Raw genomic sequence first — 22,797 nt, 5'->3', positions numbered from 1 at the left:
TTGCTGGTGAAATTGGCCTGGGATGGTAAGCAGCCACGCACCCAGTGGAAGATTCGCCCTCTGCCTTATTCTAAGGATGGGCTGGGTGCTCCAGATATAGAGATCTACCTCAATGCTCGCATGCTTATTACTGGGTTCACCAACAAACAACCCTCCAAAACTGCAGATAGAAAAGGTGGCAGCAGCGCCCTCTCCCCAACAACTCTGCTATTTCAGCCCCGTGCAGGCGGGCTGGTATTCTAGATTCAATTAATGCCACGGTACCTGCGTGGCACAATCTGTTGAAGAGACAGGCAAGCACTATTCTACATTCCCCCTTGACACCAATAGAGTGGTGACAGTGGCTACCCATCAGCAGGGAGAGGAAGGTGGTCAATGCACTAGAGGCAATCAATATCACCAAAATTGGAGACTTCTTCTTGGCAGGCAATGTGCACGACTGGGCTGGAATCAAAGCTGAGGGACACAATGTTTCCCCCTTGGAGCGGTTTCACTTTTGTGTCTCACATCTTTCTTGTGGGACCTTAAATCATGCATAGGAGAGACTACAAATGTACCAGAAAGTGGCCTGTAAGTTTTGTAGTTTATGTACTTACCAACTAGACTTTTAAAAGTGGAGCTCCATTTTCTTAAATCACTGGCAAAGGTCAAATATGGAATTAGTTATTTTGTCACATTCATTGGATGCGAAAAGAACAAATGGTGGGCAGAATGATGAACAATGTCATGCATTCACACCAATACAGAGATCTGGGCCTAAATCTAGTGTTTCTCTGTACTGAGGTGTATGTATGACATTGTTCAGAATTCTGTCCATCAATTATTCTTTTTGCATTTGTCACCCCGAGTGGGACTGGTATGCCCAGATGTGGGTCCCGGTCTCTCCAGGCCACTGGAGTCAAGCCAGCCTGGCTGATGAGGGGTGAAACCCCGAAACTGGTCCTAGAATGTTTGTTTCCAGTCCAGGGATGACCTGGCCTGGCAGTTCGGCTGGGCTGTTCCCATGAGGAACAGGGTCAAGACTGATTTGCATATGCCTGTCTCCAAACTGGGGTGGCATAGTGAACAAAAGAACAATGGATTAAACCCAGATCTGTGACTGGGGTTGAGTGGTTGAAAAGTTTCAGCACTTCGTCCATCAATTTGTTGTGTTTACCTTGTTTGGAGGCAGCTAATATTTGGTACCTTATGTAACAGCAATTTTCTTACTTATGATGGAATTAAGAGTAGTATGTGCATATTTCTTACTGTTGCCTGCATGAAGGATTATTCATAATGATATGATACGTAATTGCATCCTTGAAAAAGTATGTAATTATAAAGTTGAAACATCTGTTGACAAATCTAATAAGAATGTGTTGTATTGATGCACATCTACTTGTGAAAAATAAGCGCTTAATTTGAAGAAAAAAACAAGCAAGACTGATTTTGAATTCTTATATGCATATGTCGGTAACTTATGAAATGTGCAATGGGTTCTTGCATTGCTGCGTATGGTGCTTACTGCCATCAAGTCTGGAGCAAATCAATCTTGCTGTGTGCATGCACTCCTCCAATCATTTGAATGACTCTTTCATCACATAGGCTTGTCATAACCACGGCTACTGGTATTATGCGAGTCTGATGCATTTATCCCATATTGTAGGTGTGCCACATTTGCCACACAATCCATCAAGTGCTTTGTGAACTGCAGATTTTAAGTAAAAAATTGTTTCTAGCTCAAACAGATCTAAAGTTACTAAAATACATTGATTGGTTGTGTGAAAGTTACAGAAAATATATTTTTATATTGATGGGGGACCTGAACCATAGACTGAAGCCAAACAAAATGGACAAGTGGTCAAAAGAAATGCTGAAATCATTCAAAATAAAGATGGCAAATTTCCCTACAACTAAAATATCTAAATGGGATATGGCACTAGGAAACTACCTGGGCTCAAAAGGCCTAGTTTGCTTAAATGGGCAAGTGAGGATTGCCCAGCACATCAGACTTTTAAGATCGGCAAACAATTATGCCCAATTGATTCTATGTATATGCATGCTTGGAACTTTGACAAAATAAGGGATTTTAATGTGGGCTCTAAAGAGGGAAGTGATCACCTTCCTCTGAAGCTAAAACTGAGAAGAGGAAAAGTTGTACAAAGGGAAAAGGTGATCCCGTTCATATGGACTACCCTAAACGATTTTTCATTAGACTGACAGAGAAACATACGGAAAAATTGTCAAAATTACAGCAGAACCAATCAATGAGTGATAGCTTAGAGCCCCACCTGGAAGGGTATGAGATTATTATTGGACAGGTAGTACAGTGCCTCAGAGTAGTCTCAAAAGGGAAGGGATTAAGAAATACAATGCCCCCAAACAATCAAAGTAATAAAAACAAATGGTTTACAGAGAAATGTAAAATCCTTAAGGCGCAGATCAGGAAAGGAGAGAGAAACGTTAAATTAAGGTCTGATAGAGAAAGTCTTAATGCCCTGATGAAGGTAAGGGGAAGGTATAAAAATGGAATTAGGGGCCAGAAAAGAGAATACAAAGAGAAGTGTTGGAAACTTATGATAGAGACAATAGAAACTAAAAACATAAAAGATTTTTGGAAATTAGTACAAGAGGAGTCAAGACAAACTCAGGGACATATGGTCTGTGCGGTGGAGGAGCAGGCTTGGTCGACCATCTGGAAGAGATATATGGTAAAGAAGTGGAGATGGTGGGGAAACAGGCAATCCCTTGGGAGAAAGTAGGTGAAGATATAAGGGCTATTTTGCATTAAGAAACGTTAGAAATACAATTGCAAGATTAAGCCTTACTCGAGCTGCTGAACCCGATAATTTGCCTGCAATAATTATAAAAAATCGCCCACGATTGGTGGGCGGAGTTATTGTATAGGTTGTTTGATAGAATTTTGGATACAGGGATTATACCAGAAACGTGGAAAGGGGCAAATATTAGGCTGGTTCAGAAAATAGAGATATAAAAAGCCCAAAAAACTATAGGCAGATTAACCTCCTTGATGTGGCCGAAAAAGGTATTTGCAAAAAATAATCCTGGGAATGCCAAAGGATTGGGAAGATCTTAATGGTATAGTACCACCTGAACAGGGGGGCTTTAAGGAACACACTCGAAAATTGACCACTGTTTCTCTCTCTGGTCCATTGCATGTAAGTGTGTGGAGTCAAAGGGGAGCCTATTTTGTTGTTTTGTAGACTTCCGTGCAGCTTTCAACCTTGGAGATAGAAATCACCTATGGGAGGCATTGGGAAAACTGAATATCCCAAAAGACCTCTTAAAGCTAATTCAGGAGTTACATAGAAGGAACTGGGCTCAGATTATTTTGAATACCGTGGGGACTGTAACACAAAAAATACAAGTGCCTAACGGCTGAGACAAGGTTGTGTATTATCCCCTTTACTTTTCTGTCTATTTGTTGCCAACCTGCCTGTGACCCTAGCTGCTGCAAACGGATTTAGTCCTAAAATGAATGGTAAACATGTAGCATGCCTCCTGTATGCAGACGATCTTGTGATTTTAGACCAGACAGAAATAGGCCTGCAAAGGACAATTGAGCAATTTGAGAATTATTGTAGGTGGATAAAATTTGTGGCCAACATGGATAAAACTTGATTGCTTTGCTTTGGAAAAACTAAATGCAAATTTAATTGGTACCTAGGCTTGGAGAGACTTGAATTAGATAATGAATATAAGTACCTTGGAGTCTGGTTTGAGCGGTCCCTGAAATGTAAATGTCACCTAGAGGCTTTTAAGACCAGGGCTATTGCCTCGGTGAGTGGGTTGAAAAAAATTGAATAAGGCCTTTGGAGAAATGTCATATAGACCTGCCCTAAAAGCCTACGAAGCGATGATCCCCCCACAATTACAATATGAAGTTGCATTGCTATATATTATTGGCAAAAACAGGTGGGATGCAGAGTAGGGGTAATGCCTTAAGTATTTACTGTCACCACCTAGTTCAGCCATGATTCAAGCAATAAAATTAGAAACTGGCATGACCTCATAGAATATGTTGGCCGCAAAGCCCTAATAAGATTCTGGGGAAAACTGAGTGGAGAGGATGGACAGGAAATCTCTCAGTGGTGCAAGAATGAAATTGTGCAAAGTGAATTAAAATGGGCAAAAAAGGTTAGGACTAACCTGGTTGCCGTTTACACAGATATGAAAGTAAAACTGCTCCCACAGACCTTACAAATAGAAATCTCCAAGTGTGAGCTAAAAGCGCTAGGTAAAGAATTGTCTAACGTAAGTGACTATCAATATTTAAGAGAGAAAATATCTGTGCATTTTATGTTAAATGTGTGGTGGAATAGAGTGAGTTATCCATATGTTGATACCCTACCAAACCAGCTGCTAAGAACTGAAGTGCTGAGAGTAAGAATTGGACTAAACCCTTGTATGATAAGAGATATGGTAAAAGCAAAAATGATTGGTATAGGAGGGAATTGCGTTTGTGGGCTGAATACCAAATGTGGCCAGTAGTAAGAAAATGTATTATGCATGATTAATTAAAACCGTTGCATACACATGATAATAAGACATTATAATAATATAATAGATAAAACAGTGTTTAGAAAAATCATCAAAGTGCATTGTTTAAAACTCACATGTGGATGTTGCTCTCTTTGACAGTTCTAAAGTGCATTGTGCTTCAAGGGAAACTGGACTAACAGGTGCTGTGCAAATTTTAGCGGTCATCGTTTTATGTCCTATTAAAGTATACATTTGTTTGTGCTTACAGTCTAAGTCTAGTCGGTTATGGTTGTATGTCCATGAGGTGCAGTGGTGAGAGCTGACTAGGACAAGTGGTAATGACCGTCCAGCCCAGCTACTTTTTTATTTAGCCGATGTCCACTTGCGATGCATGTTTGAGTCTCACAGTTCATATGTCAAAGAATTTTGTGACCTGGTAGTTTAGCTGTGTCTCAGCTGGATTGAAGCATTGCTTTACTACCTGCCTACATGTCCTGCTACCATTCTGCTTGAATATTTGTCGAAGCAGGATTCTTCTTATGTCCTTTAGGTTGGGGCAAATGCAGATGACTTGCACCAGATCTTCATCTCCTCTTGCGCATGAAGGGCAGGATTGCGATCCTGAGCTCCTTTACCATGGCAGAAGGTGTGGGAGAATCGGTAAATTGCCCAGTCGCAACTTTAGGAATTTTTGTTTTGTCCTTGTTTTGATTCCCACTTTCAAGTAAGGTTGTAGTTTGAGAACTTCGTAGTCACTAAGCACTATCTAACCATGAGCCCTTCTGGCTAATGTTGCCTTGTCTTCTAGAATGGATACCTTCTTTGTTACCTTTGTCACAATCTTTTTGAAACTCTGGTGATCTGTGGGCGTATCCCAGAAGTTGGTCAGTCCCTGTGCCTTTAGGGAGTCAGCCAAGTATATCTTAGCCGGTGATTTTTCGTGACGAGACAGCTCGCTCCAAAGGTGCGAGTTTAACGATCCTGCCCCTGCACTACGTATTTTGTGCAAACGTTTTATGTATGCACCTCTCCTTTTCACTGATAGTTTTTGAAGCCCAAACGCTAGGCATATTTGGGCAGGTGAGACGTATTTTGGGAGTTGAAAAATAGCTCTTTATGTGTTGGCTATTATTTTGTCCAATACTGCAGCGTCTCTCCCTTTTAACGATTCACTCCCATACGTTAGTGTTGGTAGCAGTTTTGCATGTATCACCTGCAGTAAGGGATCAAAGGTTAGGTCGGGCAGCTTTTTTTTCAAGGGCTTCATTGCTAGGTAGGTCATCATGCTCTTCCTGCATAGGGATTCCAACTGGGCTTTAAGTGAGCCTTTGTGGTTCAGCAAGATTCCTAGATTTTTAGAGCTGGTTGTCTGTTCCAGATGTTTCCCATCTAGATACCATGGACTTTTTTCATTTTGTGATGGTTTATTACCATGACTTTTGTTTTGTTAAGGTTTATTTTTAGAGCGTTACGTTGGGAGAAGTTATTAGTAGTGTCCAGAAGATGTTGTAGGCCGATGGGGGGGTCGACTTATCAGGACTAGGTCGTCCGCATATAGCAGGTTAGACATTGAGGTTTTACCCAATTTCAGTGCATGTGCAGCGGACTTGTCCAAGTCCCCTGGGAGGTCGGCTACAAAGAGATTAAAGAGTAGAGGCGCTAAGACACACCCGTCCTTTAGCCCTTTAGAAGTGGAGATTCACCTTGAGAGGTGCGTCCCCGCTCCAAGTTTGATCCTGATCCAGGTGTCAGTATGCAACAGTATTAGCTGGTCCAAAAGTAGTTTTGGTATCCCCAGCTGTCCAGTATTTGTCATAATTTGGCATGGTCTACATGGTCGAAGGCTGCAGTGTAGTCAATGAAGCATGAGAACAAGGAATGTTTTGCCACTTTGACCGCATCCATCAACAGCGCGAGTGCCATGATGTTAGTTGTTGTTCCAAATGTGATATGTTGCATATTTTGCTGCTTAAAAATCAAAAAACAGTGGAGGTAATGGTTACGCCCATTATTCCTGAGATATGGAATTATGACTCAATGGCATGCCGCAGAATTTTTAACTGATATGCGCTTTTTAGACATAGAATGTGCAATGGGAAGATTCATGAGCCCAGTAAGGGCAGTGTTTAGGGAGAATTAGTAGAAGTGTGGATGTATTTTACAGAATTACTTGCAGATTTTATTGGCATGTATATTTTAATTGGGTAATTTATTATGGTTTTATTCAATGTAAATTATCACTATATATGTATTTGCTATTATATTTTAATGTTGTGTTGTTTAAAGGCCATTGGTCTAAATAAACACATATTTGATTGATTGATTACTAAAAATACAGCCACACACTGCCACACAGTGGAAGCCCTTCACAACGGTTCACTGGTCACATTTCAGATACTTTTTGAGGTGTTTAGGTGTAACCTTTGCTCATACAGTGTTAAACTGAGTAAAAATGAAAAAATATAAGCAATACTAATACAGAATGTGACACATTGTTCCAGATAATTTGCCTTTGCTTGACACCTAATATAGCCAACCCTGCCAGATAATTTGCCCATTCCCTGCAGCATAATTTCCATGGCCCTGGTCGAAACCAAATATTGGGCCATGCAAACTTTTCTTAATCAATACGTGGGGTTATTATCTTTTAACGTTCTTCCCAAGTCTAAGGCTTGCATTGGTTCGAAAATGTCAGTTTTGACTGTCACCATAATAAACCATGCCAGAAAGCTACTGGCTAACCACATCAAATTGATGAGCTAAGCCACTGAGTCGTGCGAGCCTGACATAACTATGATGACTCACTTTTCAACTAAAGCGCTTTGAAACAACAGAATGGAACACTCTGCAAACACTAAATAAAAAAAGTAAATAAGTATGAAAAGACACCCGCCCCCAATAAGGGTTATGAAATGTAATTGGGTAGTGTTTCCTGTCTTGGCTTCTAAAGGATATATTTCCCGGAGTGATTCCATTTTAGAATGCTGTCAATTCACACGGGGGAAGCGGTGCTAGAATTTCATCTCCTGGGAATGCTTTGGAAGAGGGAAGCGTGTACTTTGTAACACAGCTTGGCAGTACACCGGTGCTTGAAAACCCGTCATAGCAGATGCCCGGAATGGTATCCTGTTTAGCACACCCTCACCCAGTCTCAGTTTGTATAATCTATCAAAACCCATATTATGTCAGTCTGTTCTGCTGAATGAATTAAGCAAGCCATGAGAGAATTGGCAGACAAAAAAAGGACAGACGAGCAGGCGTGAGCAAACAGTGCTGCCTGACAGCATCAGAAACACACAGTAGCAAAGTGTCCAATGCAAGCGAGCAGAACAAGAGATAAAATGCTAAGGGTGATTCAAGAACGCCCATATTGTAGCTAAAACAAAATTAAAATGAACCATTGTTGAGTGCTTTCAATTCAAAGCAGGGAATGTAGATGTAGGGGAATAGAATACATTTTTAAAATGGCACAAAGAGTATCAAATGCAGAAATAAGAGTAAATAACGAAAATAACAACAACAAAAAACACAAAGCACGTAGGGGAGTCGAGAGATGACCTGATGGGAAAATAGCCGTATAGTGGAAGCCGTAGGTCTCGGTTTGGGCTAATGATGTAAATGAGCATGTGCCTGCGCCACCCTGTGGGTGGTGCAGAGAGGAGTGTAAACTCTGTCAGGGCTGGAGCAAAGACTGGATTAAAGGCAGGCGCAGCCGGCGAGAGGAGCGCGAGACGAGCAGGCTGCACGGCAGAGAGAGGGCGAGAGTGCCTGCGCGCGTGAAGGAGAGAGAGCCCGGACGAGAGACAGAGAGCAGGCCGGCGGCATGGCTTCGTCTCAAGGGAAGAGCGACATGGAATTCGCAGACTGGATGGCAACTTTACCGGAAAACATTCACAGCGTCCCTCTGACAAATTTAGCAATCCCAGGTAGGGCAGGGCAACTCCTCGTCCTTTTAATTTCATGTTTTTAATGGAAGCACTGTTTTATCATTCAGCTCTAGTTTCCTGATTGCTGCCGTGGCTCGTGCCCTTCGTTTAAAATGTGCGGCTCGTGCGCTCATAAAACCTGAAGCCGGCTTGACGGATACATTGCATTATCGTAGACTGCAAGGTGACAGCTGTGCACAGCGCGTGCCGCGTGGACCAGCGCGCGTGCGTTGCACGTTTGCCAAATAACACAGCCCCGATGCACCCCCTCACAATGCACACTTTTGTAACCTTATGTGAGTGCTGCTTTGCATTAGCGTCCGCCGTGCATCACGACCGCTGTCTGCTCGCAGACATCACACCGTGGACGGGCTGGGTCTAGTGAGCCTTTTCCCGCACAGACCCTCCCCAAGTCATTAATATTCTCCTCACCTCCCTTAAAGGCGCGCGCTGACAGAAAGAGGGGAGCAAAGTTTCCTTTATAATGTGCGTAAAACGTTCAGCCAGGGCGGGGGGAATGTGACCGGGAATGTTAGAGGCATGTCACCGCAGCCCACCTAAAAATAATGGAACACGCGGCGGAAAACACCTTCACAGTGACCTAGTGGTAAGAACATTTGTTTCAAATGAGTCTGTACATCGCAAAGCTTCGCGACGATTAGCCTGCTGTGACCTTGCAGAAGGTCCGTGCCCTCTGCATGCCAGGGACGTGCCCTGGAGCCAGGCGTGGTCCCCAGAGCGCGAGCGCATCAGAGGGGCTGCAGCGGGAAGAAGATGGCACTGAAATGAAAAGCCGCTTGCGAAAGGCACGAGCAGACTTTGCGGCTGACAATCCAGAGGCGGGCAGGCGCTCGCTCCCCGGGACTCACACAAGGGAGGCAATGGGCGGAAGTAAATTGTGTGTACATCATGTGTATGGAGCGATGCTTGGGGCAAGCTACTGTGGTAACAATCATTTTTTAAACCCATTTGCCACGGGACTAATGTTATATCTGTGCATTATTTGTCCTACTTTCTCAGAATAACATTATCCTTGTGAATGTGTGATTTCGGCCCATTGGAATTGTAAAAATTAGCATAATGCGCTGCATCACAATCAGGACCTTAGACATCATTCAGTTTTGGAGACATGTTCACAAATTAATGGATTTGCTGCTCCATCTAAACAACATACCACCTGCTGTGCATTATATAGACTAACACAAAAGCAATCTGTTTCTTGCTCGAAAAGATCCCAAAGTTACTGTCCAGTGCAGCTATTGACTCGCAGCGAAAGTTTTTCCCTCTGTTGACTCATGTAGGTCATGTCTAGTGTAGCCTGCGCGCAGGCATGGGTCTGGCCCTGAGACCACGCCTCTGAGGCTCACTGCCTTTTGATTTGCTGAGAGTCAGGGAATGCACCCGCTTTACATACTCTTCATGGTAAATTGGGTCCTCCATGGTAATGAGCCAGGCTATCTGGGATGCAAAATCCGCCTCTAGTCCTCTCCAGAACTTTGAGAACAGATGGAAAAAAATGCAGAATACTAATAGCTGCTGTCGAAAGAGATTGGGGAGAAGGAGTTTTTACCACTTGCTTTGATCAGAGGCTTTAAATGTATGTCAGAAGGAATTAGACAGATTTGTAATTGTCTTAAAAGCACGCCCTTCTCAAACTCTTGGGCTTATGTAAATGGCAAAGGGAAGATGGTTGGCTGTTCTCTCTGAGTTTGCTTAGCTCTCTTCCCAAGACAACATAGCACTGTAGCGCCGAGAGCTGTTTCAAATGAAGCGTGCGCTACGCAAGTGTGATAAATAAATACATGTTTTTAGGCACGTAATAAGTGGGTGAAATAGAATACTGCAATCTTCTGTAAAAAGTGCAAGGATGCCCAAGGTAACATTAAATAAAATCAGCATGAAGACTGAAAACAGCAAATATCTAATTCTGTGATTTCAGCTCATGATAACAGAGTCTGCTGCGCTTCACCCTGCATTTAGGATAAATCGGCTATCCATCTGCACAGCTATTAACAGATCACAACAGTTGCAAACTGGAGAATTATTGGCATATAGAGCGTCAATCGAAGTGACAAAATATGTGTAAAGAATTCCCAGATTGAGGAAGGTGCAGAACAATGCTCCCTTAATTCCGTTCATGTTGGAGAATTGACCATCCTTTCAGCTAATGAGAGATGAATCTGATGTAAACTGTGCTTTCAATATATATTACAAAAAACACTCTTTTTATGATCTGAATCTTTCAGAAGGCCAGGGATATATCAATTCAAGGATGAAGGTCACAATATTATCTGTAACAAGGCACGTTGGGTATCATGTGCAATGAACGCTCTGCAGGATCCAAACTCGGCAAACCCGAAAAATGTATTTGACTTTGCAAACGCCATGCACCCCCTACTCACCCTTTAGAAGCAGATTCTATATACAGCTTCCCATCACCTCCACGGTGTGAACAGAGAAGAAACCAAACACCGACCTCCAGGAGACAGTGAGATAGAGCTGGCGTTAGCAGAATTAAAGGCGCAAACCTTTTACAATAAGTAGTGTGTAGAGGAAGGGGTGTGTCTTCTGAGTGCAGCTTTGCATGTGTTTTACACAAGCTATTTTACTCCGGAACGTCGGGTGGATTGTAGTGGTTACATAGCGATAAGCACTTTGAATAGTAAGTACCTCCTGAGTGTGAATATTTGTTTATTTGCTAAAGCACTAGGATCAATGTTTTTAGCCACACCTGTTTGTTAAAACCAAATGTAAAGATGGCTGGATGGGATGATAAAGTAACAGAATGTGCTGCGCACCTTGCCTCTGACCTCAAAACGCAGCAGATAATGTGCATTTTACTGCTGCCTAAATCTCTCAACTGTGCGGCAGTATTTGGTCCTGCACTACTACTGCATAATAGCAGTGACCCTAAGTATACTATGGTATTTCGTAGTACTACTTCGATGTGCCTTTTCCTGATTGGACAAATGTGTCATTCAAAAAATAAGTAACAGGTCACGTGATTTATTTTCCAAAAATGCCATCTCAGCGTCCTGGTACATTTGCATATCACTCAGCATCCGGTCATGTGTGTTATCATCTTGTCCTCAGAACCCCATGATGGGACCACACTACACGGTGTGTGTTATGTAGATGAGTTATTTTATAAATGAAGAGGATTCTGGCTCCTGTGACCATCAGCCCAGAGTAGAGCCACATTCCTCCTCCACAGTGTGATGTCACCAGGCCTATGTTCTTCTTTGAGCACCTTCCCTGGTTCTCCACACACCAGAGGGAAGTGGGGGATTGGCTTCCTCTGCAGGCAGCACCTCCTTATCTTCCAGCAGGTAGTTCCACATTTTAGTAATGGTCGCCATGACAGTTCTCCCCCCACCCTTACTTTTCTTGTCCACAGGGACTGATTAGGAGCGAGAGATACAGGGGAAGAGAGCAGGCGGTATACATATAATACAGCCCTAGGAGAGTGGCCAACAAAGCGTTCAGGTAAAATATACAGCACGTTTGGTGACTGTGCCACTTGGAATCCCGAATGTGGAAAATCAAACCTATTGACAATGTTACCAATTTCTCACTGCATCTGCGTGTATGGTTTTATGCCATGTTTTTCTCTCATGCTCACTATTTTTAAACACAGCTATTTAAAAACTTGAGCCCATTGTCATTGCAAGACCCTAGTGGGAAGCAGGGAACATCCAGAGTGTGGTCCAGACACATCTCTCTCCCACACTGTGCTAATAACATGGAATTTGACCTTTGCACTGCAGTAGCATATGATTGAGTTTGGGTTTGTCACTACACTTGGTCCAAAGAGCATTATTGGGTCACATTTACTTTCACCTGCATTGCATAAATATATATGTCTTTTTTTAAATGATGCCGGCAGATTTTATGGCATTGCTTGAACACGTTTGTTTCCCCCGCTATTTACGTGAAAGACAACCAGCTGCACGTTGCAGAGGCACGCACCGCAGCCAAAGTTTGTGTGCATACAGTGATAATTGCTGTTTAATAAATAGACAGCAATGGGCTGGCTGCCCTGAGAGCGCCGCGAACAGCTGAAGAAAGAGTAGCATGCACTCTCTCTGCCAGCTGCTGCTTCTGAACATCCCAATTAAAGAGAAATTAGCCCATGTGTTTTTCTCAAATCGAGAAACCGAGGAAGTTTCAAATGTTTCAAAACAGGAATCCAATGAAACCCTCAAGAACCGTGCGCGCGCGCAGCATGTTGTATGATATGTTATTGAATTAATTCATTTGTATTAGGGTGCCTGGTGGTCCATACATAATGCTGTCTCCCTGCGGGATTTGACCACTTTCCTGTATATAGTTACAATATCACAATATCATATTACAATACAGTTATAATATTAAGTGTTTTTGAAGAAATGTTAGTGATTAAAATATAATGGAATATCACAATGAAACAGGGACTAAACACCACAGCAGGATCAGTCCGTGGCTACAATATTTATTTCATGAATAATGCAGAAGGCAGCCCGCATCATGCATACCAAGTCTCCTTGTCTTCCTCATGTTCTAGAGTGTCTTGCAAGGGTCAATGCCTGTCTGTGGAAACACAAATCACGCCCCACCTTCATAAATGTGACAATCCAGTGCAGGGTGGGGTGCCGGATGGCGGTGCCGTGCAAGTGCTGAGGGTCTGAGTCACTCCGTGACACAGCGCATTACACAGATGTAATGCGGCGACAACAAGCTGCTTAGAGGTTCATTTATTTCTATCATTTATAAAGCATAACTCTAGGCTCAAAGCAAGAAGGCGCTTTGCAAAACACATCAAATAAAGCAATAAAAGCAAAACAAGAGAGTCCCAAGGTAAAAAAATAAAAGCAGAGGGAAAATTAAGTAATTTTCAGAACCCAACTCACACAGTCATAATAACTTAACCACAAACCCCTCACTCAGGAAAGGCCAAAGGCAAACAGAAATCAATACAAAAAATCGAAGTTTATTCTTTTAAAAGATTGAGGATGGTAGAAAAGTACAAGGAAGAGAATCCTACAGACAAAAGGCCCACAAAAAACACGCTGTGAAATGTTATTTCAGTCTATTATGATTTAGTACTTACAGTTAGAAAAAAGACTTACCCCTAAGTTAGCATCAGATTCCATGCTATATGCAACTTTTAGGCAAGATACATTCGAGTGAACGGTGTGAGGGCGAGTAGTATGGAAAGCACACATCCCCTAAAGAGCAAGCGAGCTGAACTACGTACACGTAGCTATTTATTCTGCGCAAATCTTTATGGGGCTCACCACATAACGAGGTATAGTGTGGCAGTACAAGATTAGTGTAATAATCAAAGATGTCTCGTAGACAGGTGGCTTAGAACAGATTGTAGGTTTATTGGTTAGCCATAAAGTCCATGTAGATCTCATGTAAGGCCTCAGCTAGGCCCCAGAAAAGTCCCTGTAAAGCCCCACCAGGAGCAGCCTCCCTGCTGCTCAGCCCATCTCCTCCAACTGCCAACTCCTCCAGTCCCCCACACTCAACATTCCAAGTGACATCACTCAATGGCTGAGCAGCAAGGAACAGGACAGCAATGAGGAAGATGTACAAACAACAACAATAGATTATAGCACATCTCCCTTCCTTAGAAAAACTAAGCAAAATATATAAATGCATTGAATCAAGATAGCACAAAATACCTTTGCCTAAATAAAGTAGAAATAAAAAGAAAGTACATTATGCAAATAATTATACATCAAATCAGCAAACAGTCACAAGAAAATATCTAAAACAAAATAATAATGAACCCCAATCCCCCTCCCTAGAGAAACTAATTAGATGGGTACACACTAGAACATAGAACACAGAAATAGGGAAACGCACCTCCCTATGAAACTCCAATACTGTAATAGGGGAAAACACCTCCCTATAGGGGAAAACACCTCCCTTAGACACATAGAACATTGAAATAGGGAAACGCACCTCCCTATGAAACTCCAATACTGTAATAGGGGAAAACACCTCCCTATAGGGGAAAACACCTCCCTTAGACACATAGAACATTGAAATAGGGAAACGCACCTCCCTATGAAACTCCAAATCCTGTAATAGGGGAAAACACCTCCCTATAGGGGAAAACACCTCCCTAGACTGAGAAATAGGGGAACAACGTCACCCTATAGGGGAAAAACACCTCCCTTAGACGTCACCTCCCTTAGACTCTCCGAACTTGCAATAGGGAAAAATACACCTCCCTATGATACACTGACCACTGTAATAAGGAAGAAAACACTTCCCAAAACACACAGAACACACTGTGATAGGGAAAAACGTCACCCTATACACCACCTTTAGAAACCCAAACACTATATTATGTTAGGAGATCGTACGTTAAACATTTCGAGCATAAGTATTAACACTGCTAAAAGAGAGAAAAAAAAAAAACAAAGAACACAAAAGCAAGAGATGAACACCGGTGAGCGAACTCTCACCCGAGGTCTTGACACGGAAAGAACTGCATGCAACTGCCACCCTCCGATTTGCTGCAATTGTGCACTATGTACCCAAAAGCTCAGAAGCTGAGAAGAACAAAGAACCATGTCTGTTTGCATTATCACCGCATTTTACTCCTCTCGTGCACAGTGCAGAAAACGAAAATAAATAATTCCTTATGAAGAATGTGCCACATCAGTAGACCTGTGGGTACATCGCTTCTCAAATGCGCTACCACGAACACGCAACGAGAATGCAAGAGATCCTTCTGAAATCTCCCAACCCAAAATGGATGCCAAAAGTACGCGAGAGTTGACGCGTGAGCTGACGTCTCGCAGATCAACATGAAGCTGACGAAAGTAGAACAGTGTAGCGCGCACCATGCGCATCGCATCACGTCCCGGCCGCCGAGTCAGGAAGAGGATTCCATTGCGTCATCATTCCCAGGATGGCAACGAAGAAGGAACATCTCTCGCACCAACGAACACCTCCTGCACCAACGGCCCCGTCACAGCGTGGCAACAGACAAAGGTAAGCGACGTGGCTTCATGCTTCAAGCTTCATGCTGAAGAGCGTGTAACAGGCTAGTTGCTAGTTTTTTTATTTTCCTTTTCCGCAAGATTAATCACCAATATACGTTGAAGCTCAAACTCTGCCAAAACTTGAGAGATTTACCACTGTAGTTCACAGAATCCGAGTCCACTTGTAAAAACGTGAGCTGTGCTCATCTGTTTACTAGAAAGCGCTACACAGTAAATTCAGGTGAGACTGCGCGCGCTGATTGTATACGCGCCTCATTGTTTTAAACTGCAAAACGGCAGTTGTCGAACGGACACAGTCTTACAGTACAATTCTACTTTCCTTTACATGAAATTCACCTTGTCAGTCAGTGCCTCACGAAATACAAACGTGCCAAGCATTGTACACAGGGAAGTCAGACTTGAACTAAAGTTCGTTTTTAGTGTAAATTTCTTTAGATCGCGTCGCTCCTTTTCCACTCGAGCACCAAGGCTCACATTCACAGCACTTCACCAGTCTTGTGTAACATTACATGGGATGTCCATCGCCTCTCACAAAACAGATAGCTGGGGCAAAGTACCTTCATAATAAATGGATGTCAGCAATTTCCACAGTACCTTTCCGCTCTTCGCTGACTAGTAAAAGAAGGTGTATTCACAACCAACCCTTCTCAACATGCAGAGTTACAAAATGAACTGGCACTCACTTATTAGGGCGACCGATGGAGTGGTCACTGGTGGGGCTCTTGAGTGTCAGCTTCCACAAAACACGCAATTTCTCTTGAAGTTCCTTTAAGCTTCATAAAGCATAATCCAGCACACGCGTTAGTTCCTCCAAATCGTCGCCAGTGTAATAATCAAAGATGTCTCGTAGACAGGTGGCTTAGAACAGATTGTAGGTTTATTGGTTAGCCATAAAGTCCATGTAGATCTCATGTAAGGCCTCAGCTAGGCCCCAGAAAAGTCCCTGTAAAGCCCCACCAGGAGCAGCCTCCCTGCTGCTCAGCCCATCTCCTCCAACTGCCAACTCCTCCAGTCCCCCACACTCAACATTCCAAGTGACATCACTCAATGGCTGAGCAGCAAGGAACAGGACAGCAATGAGGAAGATGTACAAACAACAACAATAGATTATAGCAATTACGTATAGCAAGCTGGCATTATGCCATTTTTAAATTATGATACACTTGACATTTTTACAATTGCATTTTGCGTCTTTAAATTTTACCACACTGGGAGATTAAATTATTTTATACAGAGTCATATATGATTAATAAAAACCAGCTGTCCCGCTTTAAAAGTCAGAAGTATAGCCACTAGACCACATTTCTTCCCTAAGCGTTAGACCTGTGAGCCTTAGGGTGGTCTTCCCCAAAACTTTTTGCCTTACTCCTCAATTTTGCTGAACTCCTTTTTGTTGACCTTCGGACTCTCTGCGCTTTACCACTGCTGAACATTGCTAAAGTGAGGGTGCTCACCCCCTAAAACATAATACAATTGGCTTAAACCCAATTGGCACATTTCATTTATTTGTAAGTCCATAGTAAAGTGGTGCTGTATGTAATCAGGGGTTCAAAATTAAATGCTACCAGTGTGTCTGCAGCACTGATTGTGCCTCACACTTAAGTAGTCTTTAAACTTGTCTCAGGCCTGCCAGCCCATTCTAGTCTGTGTGCAGTTTTAAACTACCATTTTGACCTGGCAAAGTAAACCTTTTGCCAGGTCTAATTTTTCTTTTTAATACATATTAGTCACCCCTAAGGGAAGCTCTAAAGAGATTGGTCAGGGTGCAGTGAATGAAAAAAGTTAGACATGTACTTTTAACTTTTACATGTCTTGGTAATAAAAAATTCTTCCATTCGTTTTTCACTACTGCCAGGCCTGCCACTCCCATAGGATAACATTGGATTACCTTATTATATTTAATAAGTGATAACTTTCAATTTGGAGCAAGTAGGAAGGTCAAGTTTGGTGTGTAAAGATTTGGACCTGTACGCACCAAGAGCTTGGACCCTTTGTGTGGCATCAGTGGAGCTCCCCCTTCAAGAAAAGGCAAAACCCTGAAGTTTGGTCTCTTTGCGGCCCCAAATGGCCCTGTTCATGCAAAGAGCTTGCCACCCACGCCGACCACCAATGCAAAGTTCTGATGACCCAATCTCTTCATGCTACAGCGACTGCCAGCGACCACCGGCAGAGTGAGATCTGCACGTCACACTGCAGTATCAATTGCTTGTGGTGACCGTCAACGTGATGCTCCTGCAACGGACATCCACACCGCTCTCCCTGCTTCTCATGGCCCCCTTCACCACAAATGGAACACTTTGTGATGGAATTTACAAGGTAACACTTTCAGTGGGACTAACCTGGGCCCTGTACCCAGCCTGCACTCCATTGCTGTGATTCTTCTCCCGATTTCGCACAACCAGATAACTGAGAGTAGCTCTTAGCACGTTTTGGCGTTATACTTACCTGAATCTTTAACATTGCATATCCCTGGTTCTACTAATTGGATATTTCTCGTTTTTATGTCTCAAATAATTTAGTCCATTTCATTCTATTTTTCTAAAATGGTGAAGGGTTTTTCTTGTGTTTTTTATTTTTCATTTTATTGCTATTTGATGTGCTGCTTAAATGCCTTACACATTGCCTCTAAGTTAAGCGTGACTATTTATGTGCCAAACTACCAGAGAGTTAAGTACAAGTTAATTTGGGGTTGCTTGTAGTTTCAACCTGACAAGGATTGTGGTTGCACTTGAGTAGTGTTTCACCTCCTCAACCAATAACCCAATTTCTTACACTAAGCATAAGCACATCCGCCTCCTACCTGTCCGAAGTCATCTTGTCCTATATGTGAGTGATGAAGAAAGAGCAATGAAAGGAAGTGCAATGCTACATTAGCCTTTCATGGTTTGAATTTCAGAATCTAGCAATTAGATAGGTGAGCTACATTTCTTTAAAAACTCTTTGATAGCAGAGGAATTCATGGGTAGGCCATTTTAGAGGGCCATTTGATTGATGTGTGTAACAGTGAGCCAAAACCCAACCCCTCTTGACACAATTCTATTTAATTCGCTGTTTATCGGTTTAAAACTGTGATGTATGGCTTCCATTGAAAGTCATTATACACTACACAAGATTTGAATCATTACTCCACATTTGGAAGTGGGCACACTCCCAAGTGCAATGAAATAATAAAAATTCAAGTGTACATTTAAAAGTCCTCCTGTGTTTTTTCCACTATTCCACAAATCAAGCGTTAACAGTCAACACGTTTCATTCTTTGAAGTAATGGAACTTCTTCAGGGTAGAAAAATTAGTATAATTTTTAAAGTGCAGTCAGCTATCCCTTATGAAATTTTACTTTCACGATATTATTGGTGACCAGTCCCATGGCAACGGCATTATGTCAGTTACATCTCAATCAATCTCTAATGTATCTTTCACCATTGTTTGTGGTCCCGCTTGTCGAACTGTATGCTTCTGCATCAATTAAAGTATACCATAGGTTATAAAGATAGGGAAGAAGTACATACCTAGTCATGGCTGACAGGGACTGTTAACTCCATGAAACAGAAAGTTTCAAACTTTACATTAATTTAGCACTAACCTGGCTGGTCTTAACACCAAACATGAAAGGAGACAACTATTGAACTCTAAAACTGATATCATTTGTCTTCAGGAAATGTGAGGTACTAGAAACTTCGATTTAGATAATGGTATCAGCAGCCCTGCTATATCTAATAAACAAGCATTGGCAATGCCAATAGGTCTGGTTTATGAATGAAATTGCCTTTTTCTCACTGATGGGCGTAAATGCACAATACCTCTTCATACGCGCACTCAGTCATTTATCTTTACATTCATGCATTCATTCATTAATCCCTGACTCATCCTTCCATTCAGCCTCTGACACAATCACAATAAAGCAGCACTCATTGTGCCTCTCACTAAAGTAGCTTTTTAAAAATGGCTTAGGCCTGCCACTGCAGCCTGTAGTGCAGTTTTATACATCTTGTACCAGGCCAAAACCTTCTTTTTTAATACTTATAAGTCACCCCTAAGGATAACCCAAATGCTTCCAGAGCAGGGTGCATTATATTTTTAAAAAATAGGACAACGTTTTACATGACCTGGCAGTGTAAAACTCCTAAAGATTTTTTCCTGTGGTAAGGAGTATCTGGCACCATTGCCCAACAATGAATTGCGAACACCCATTACAACGATGATAGAACATCGCAGGTGCATTACTACGCACATTTTACATCGTGCAAACCTTTACAATGCAATCTTTTACATCGCGCATGCTGTCACATCGCGGTTTACCACATCGCGGAGATTTTACATCGCGCATGCTGTTACATCGCTATACGCACAATGCACTTAAACTGTGGATGACCGATAAACAGTGTTATTGTGAACATTTAACGGATATACGCACAACGCATTTGAACAGGGGATGGACATTACGCACAACGCATTTGAACAGTGGATGGACATTTATTAACGGATATTTATTAACGGATATACGCATTTAAACAGTGGCTGACCGATATACAGTGTTATTGTGAACATTTAACAGATATACGCACAATGCATTTGAACAGTGGATGGACATTACGCACAACGCATTTGAACAGTGGATGGACATTTATTAACGGATATTTATTAACGGATATACGCACATACAAACAGTGTTAGTTAACAGATAAAAGGTTGCATGGATGAATGATGGATGGATGGATGTGTGAAGAGATGGGTGGATGAATGATGGGTGGATGGGTGAAAGGGTGGATAGATGAAGGATGGATGGATGGGTAAAAGGGTGGATGGGTGAAGGATGGATGTATGGATGGAAGGATGAAAGGGTGGATGGATGAAGGATGGATGTATGGATGAGGCATTGTTAGATAAAAGATAAAAGGTTGCATGGATGAATGATGGAGGGATGTGTGAAAAGATCGGTGGATGAATGATGGGTGGATGGGTGGATGAGTGAAACGGTGGATAGTTGAAGGATGCATGGATGGGTAAAAGGGTGGATGGATGAAGGATGAAACAGTGTTAGATTAAAGATAAAAGGTTGCATGGATGAATAATGGATGGATGGATGTGTGAAAAGATGGGTGGATGAATGATGGGTGGATGGGTGAAAGGGTGGATAGATGAAGGATGGATGGAGGGGTAAAAGTGTGGATGATGAAGGATGGATGTATGGATGAGGCATTGGCTATCTTAATGCACATTCAAATATTTGCACTGTGCGGGATAAGTTCCTCTTTGTCTGTTTATGGGCTGTATATTGTGAGCATAGGCCGGGATGGCCCAAAGCCGCCCCTTGCCCATTACAACGATGATAGAACATCGCGGGTGCATTACAACGCACATTTTACATCGTGCAAACCTTTACAATGCAATCTTTTACATCGCGCATGCTGTCACATCGCGGTTTACCACATCGCAGGGATTTTACATCGCGCATGCTGTTACATCGCTATACGCATAACGCATTTAAACAGCGGATGACCAATATGCAGTGTTATTGTGAACATTTAACGGATATACGCACAACGCATTTGAACAGTGGATGGACATTATGCACCACGCATTTGAACAGTGGATGGACATTTATTTGCGGATATTTATTAACGGATATACGCACATACAAACAGTGTTAGTTAAAAGATAAAAGGTTGCATGGATGAATGATGGATGAATGGATGTGTGAAGAGATGGGTGGATGAATGATGGGTGGATGGGGAAAGGGTAGATAGATGAAGGATGGATGGATGGGTAAAAGGGTGGATGGGTGAAGGATGGATGTATGGATGGAAGGATGAAAGGGTGGATGGATGAAGGATGGATGTATGGATGAGGCATTGTTAGATAAAAGATAAAAGGTTGCATGGATGAATGATGGATGGATGTGTGAAAAGATGGGTGGATGGGTGAAAGGGTGGATAGATGAAGGATGGATGGATGGGTAAAAGGGTGGATGGATGAAGGATGAAACAGTGTTAGATAAAAGATAAAAGGTTGCATGGATGAATAATGGATGGATGGATGTGTGAAAAGATGGGTGGATGAATGATGTGTGGATGGGTGAAAGGGTGGATAGATGAAGGATGGATGGATGGGTAAAAAGGGGGAAGGATGAAGGATGAAACAGTGTTAGATAAAAGATAAAAGGTTGCATGGATGAATGATGGATGGATGGATGTATGAAAAGATGGGTGGGTGAATGATGGGTGGATGGGTGAAAGGGTGGATAGATGAAGGATGGATGGATGGGTAAAAGTGTGGATGGATGAAGGATGGATGTATGGATGAGGCATTGTTAGATAAAAGATAAAAGGTTGCATGGATGAATGATGGATAGATGGTTGGATGTGTGAAAAGATCGGTGGATGAATGATGGGTGGATGGGTGGATGAGTGAAACAGTGGATAGTTGAAGGATGCATGGATGGGTAAAAGGGTGGATGGATGAAGGATGAAACAGTGTTAGATTAAAGATAAAAGGTTGCACAGATGAATGATGGATGGATGGATGTGTGAAAAGATGGGTGGATGAATGATGGGTGGATGGGTGAAAGGGTGGATAGATGAAGGATGGATGGATGGGTAAAAGTGTGGATGGATGAAGGATGGATGTATGGATGAGGCAATGGCTATCTTAATGCACATTCAAATATTTGCATTGTGCGGGATAAGTCCCTCTTTATCTGTTTATGGGCTGTATATTGTGAGCATAGGCCGGGATGGCCCAAAGCCGCCCCTTGCCCATTACAATGATGATAGAACATCGCGGGTGCATTACAGCGCATATTTTACATCGTGCAAACCTTTACAATGCAATCTTTTACATCGCGCATGCTGTCACATCGCGATTTACCACATCGCAGGGATTTTACATCGCGCATGCTGTTACATCGCTATACGCATAACGCATTTAAACAGCGTATGACCGATATGCAGTGTTATTGTGAACATTTAACGGATATACGCACAACGCATTTGAACAGTGGATGGACATTATGCACAACGCATTTGAACAGTGGATGGACATTTATTCGCGGATATTTATTAACGGATATACGCACATACAAACAGTGTTAGATAAAATATAAAAGGTTGCATTGATGAATGATGGATGGATGGATGTGTGAAAAGATGGGTAGATGAATGATGGGTGGATGGGTGGGTCGGTGAAAGGGTTGACATATGAAGGATGGATGGATGGGTAAAAGGGTGGATGGATGAAGGATGGATGTATGGATGGAAGGATGAAAGGGTGGATGGATGAAGGATGGATGTATGGATGAGGCATACACACATACAAACAGTGTTAGATAAAAGATAAAAGGTTGCATGGATGAATGATGGATGGATGGATGTGTGAAAAGATGTGTG

The 22,797-nt window shown here is 42.4% G+C and overlaps 1 protein-coding gene across 1 annotated transcript in view; it reads left to right on the top strand.

Annotated features, from left to right (window-relative positions):
• The first annotated feature begins 8,192 nt into the window (after positions 1–8,192).
• The window catches only part of PLCXD3 (phosphatidylinositol specific phospholipase C X domain containing 3), a 692,691-nt gene continuing 678,086 nt past the window's right edge, over positions 8,193–22,797 (top strand). The window contains exon 1 of the mRNA XM_085631174.1: positions 8,193–8,408. Within this exon, the coding sequence (XP_085487300.1) occupies positions 8,306–8,408 (103 nt within the window). The 5' untranslated portion in view covers positions 8,193–8,305. The remainder of the gene's footprint in view (positions 8,409–22,797) is intronic.

Source organism: Triturus cristatus, chromosome 2_1 (assembly GCF_964204655.1).
Source record: "Triturus cristatus chromosome 2_1, aTriCri1.1, whole genome shotgun sequence".
Classification (NCBI taxonomy): Eukaryota; Metazoa; Chordata; class Amphibia; order Caudata; family Salamandridae; genus Triturus; species Triturus cristatus.
Note: the sequence above shows the minus strand (reverse complement) of the source record. Positions and strands in the feature narration are given on the sequence as shown.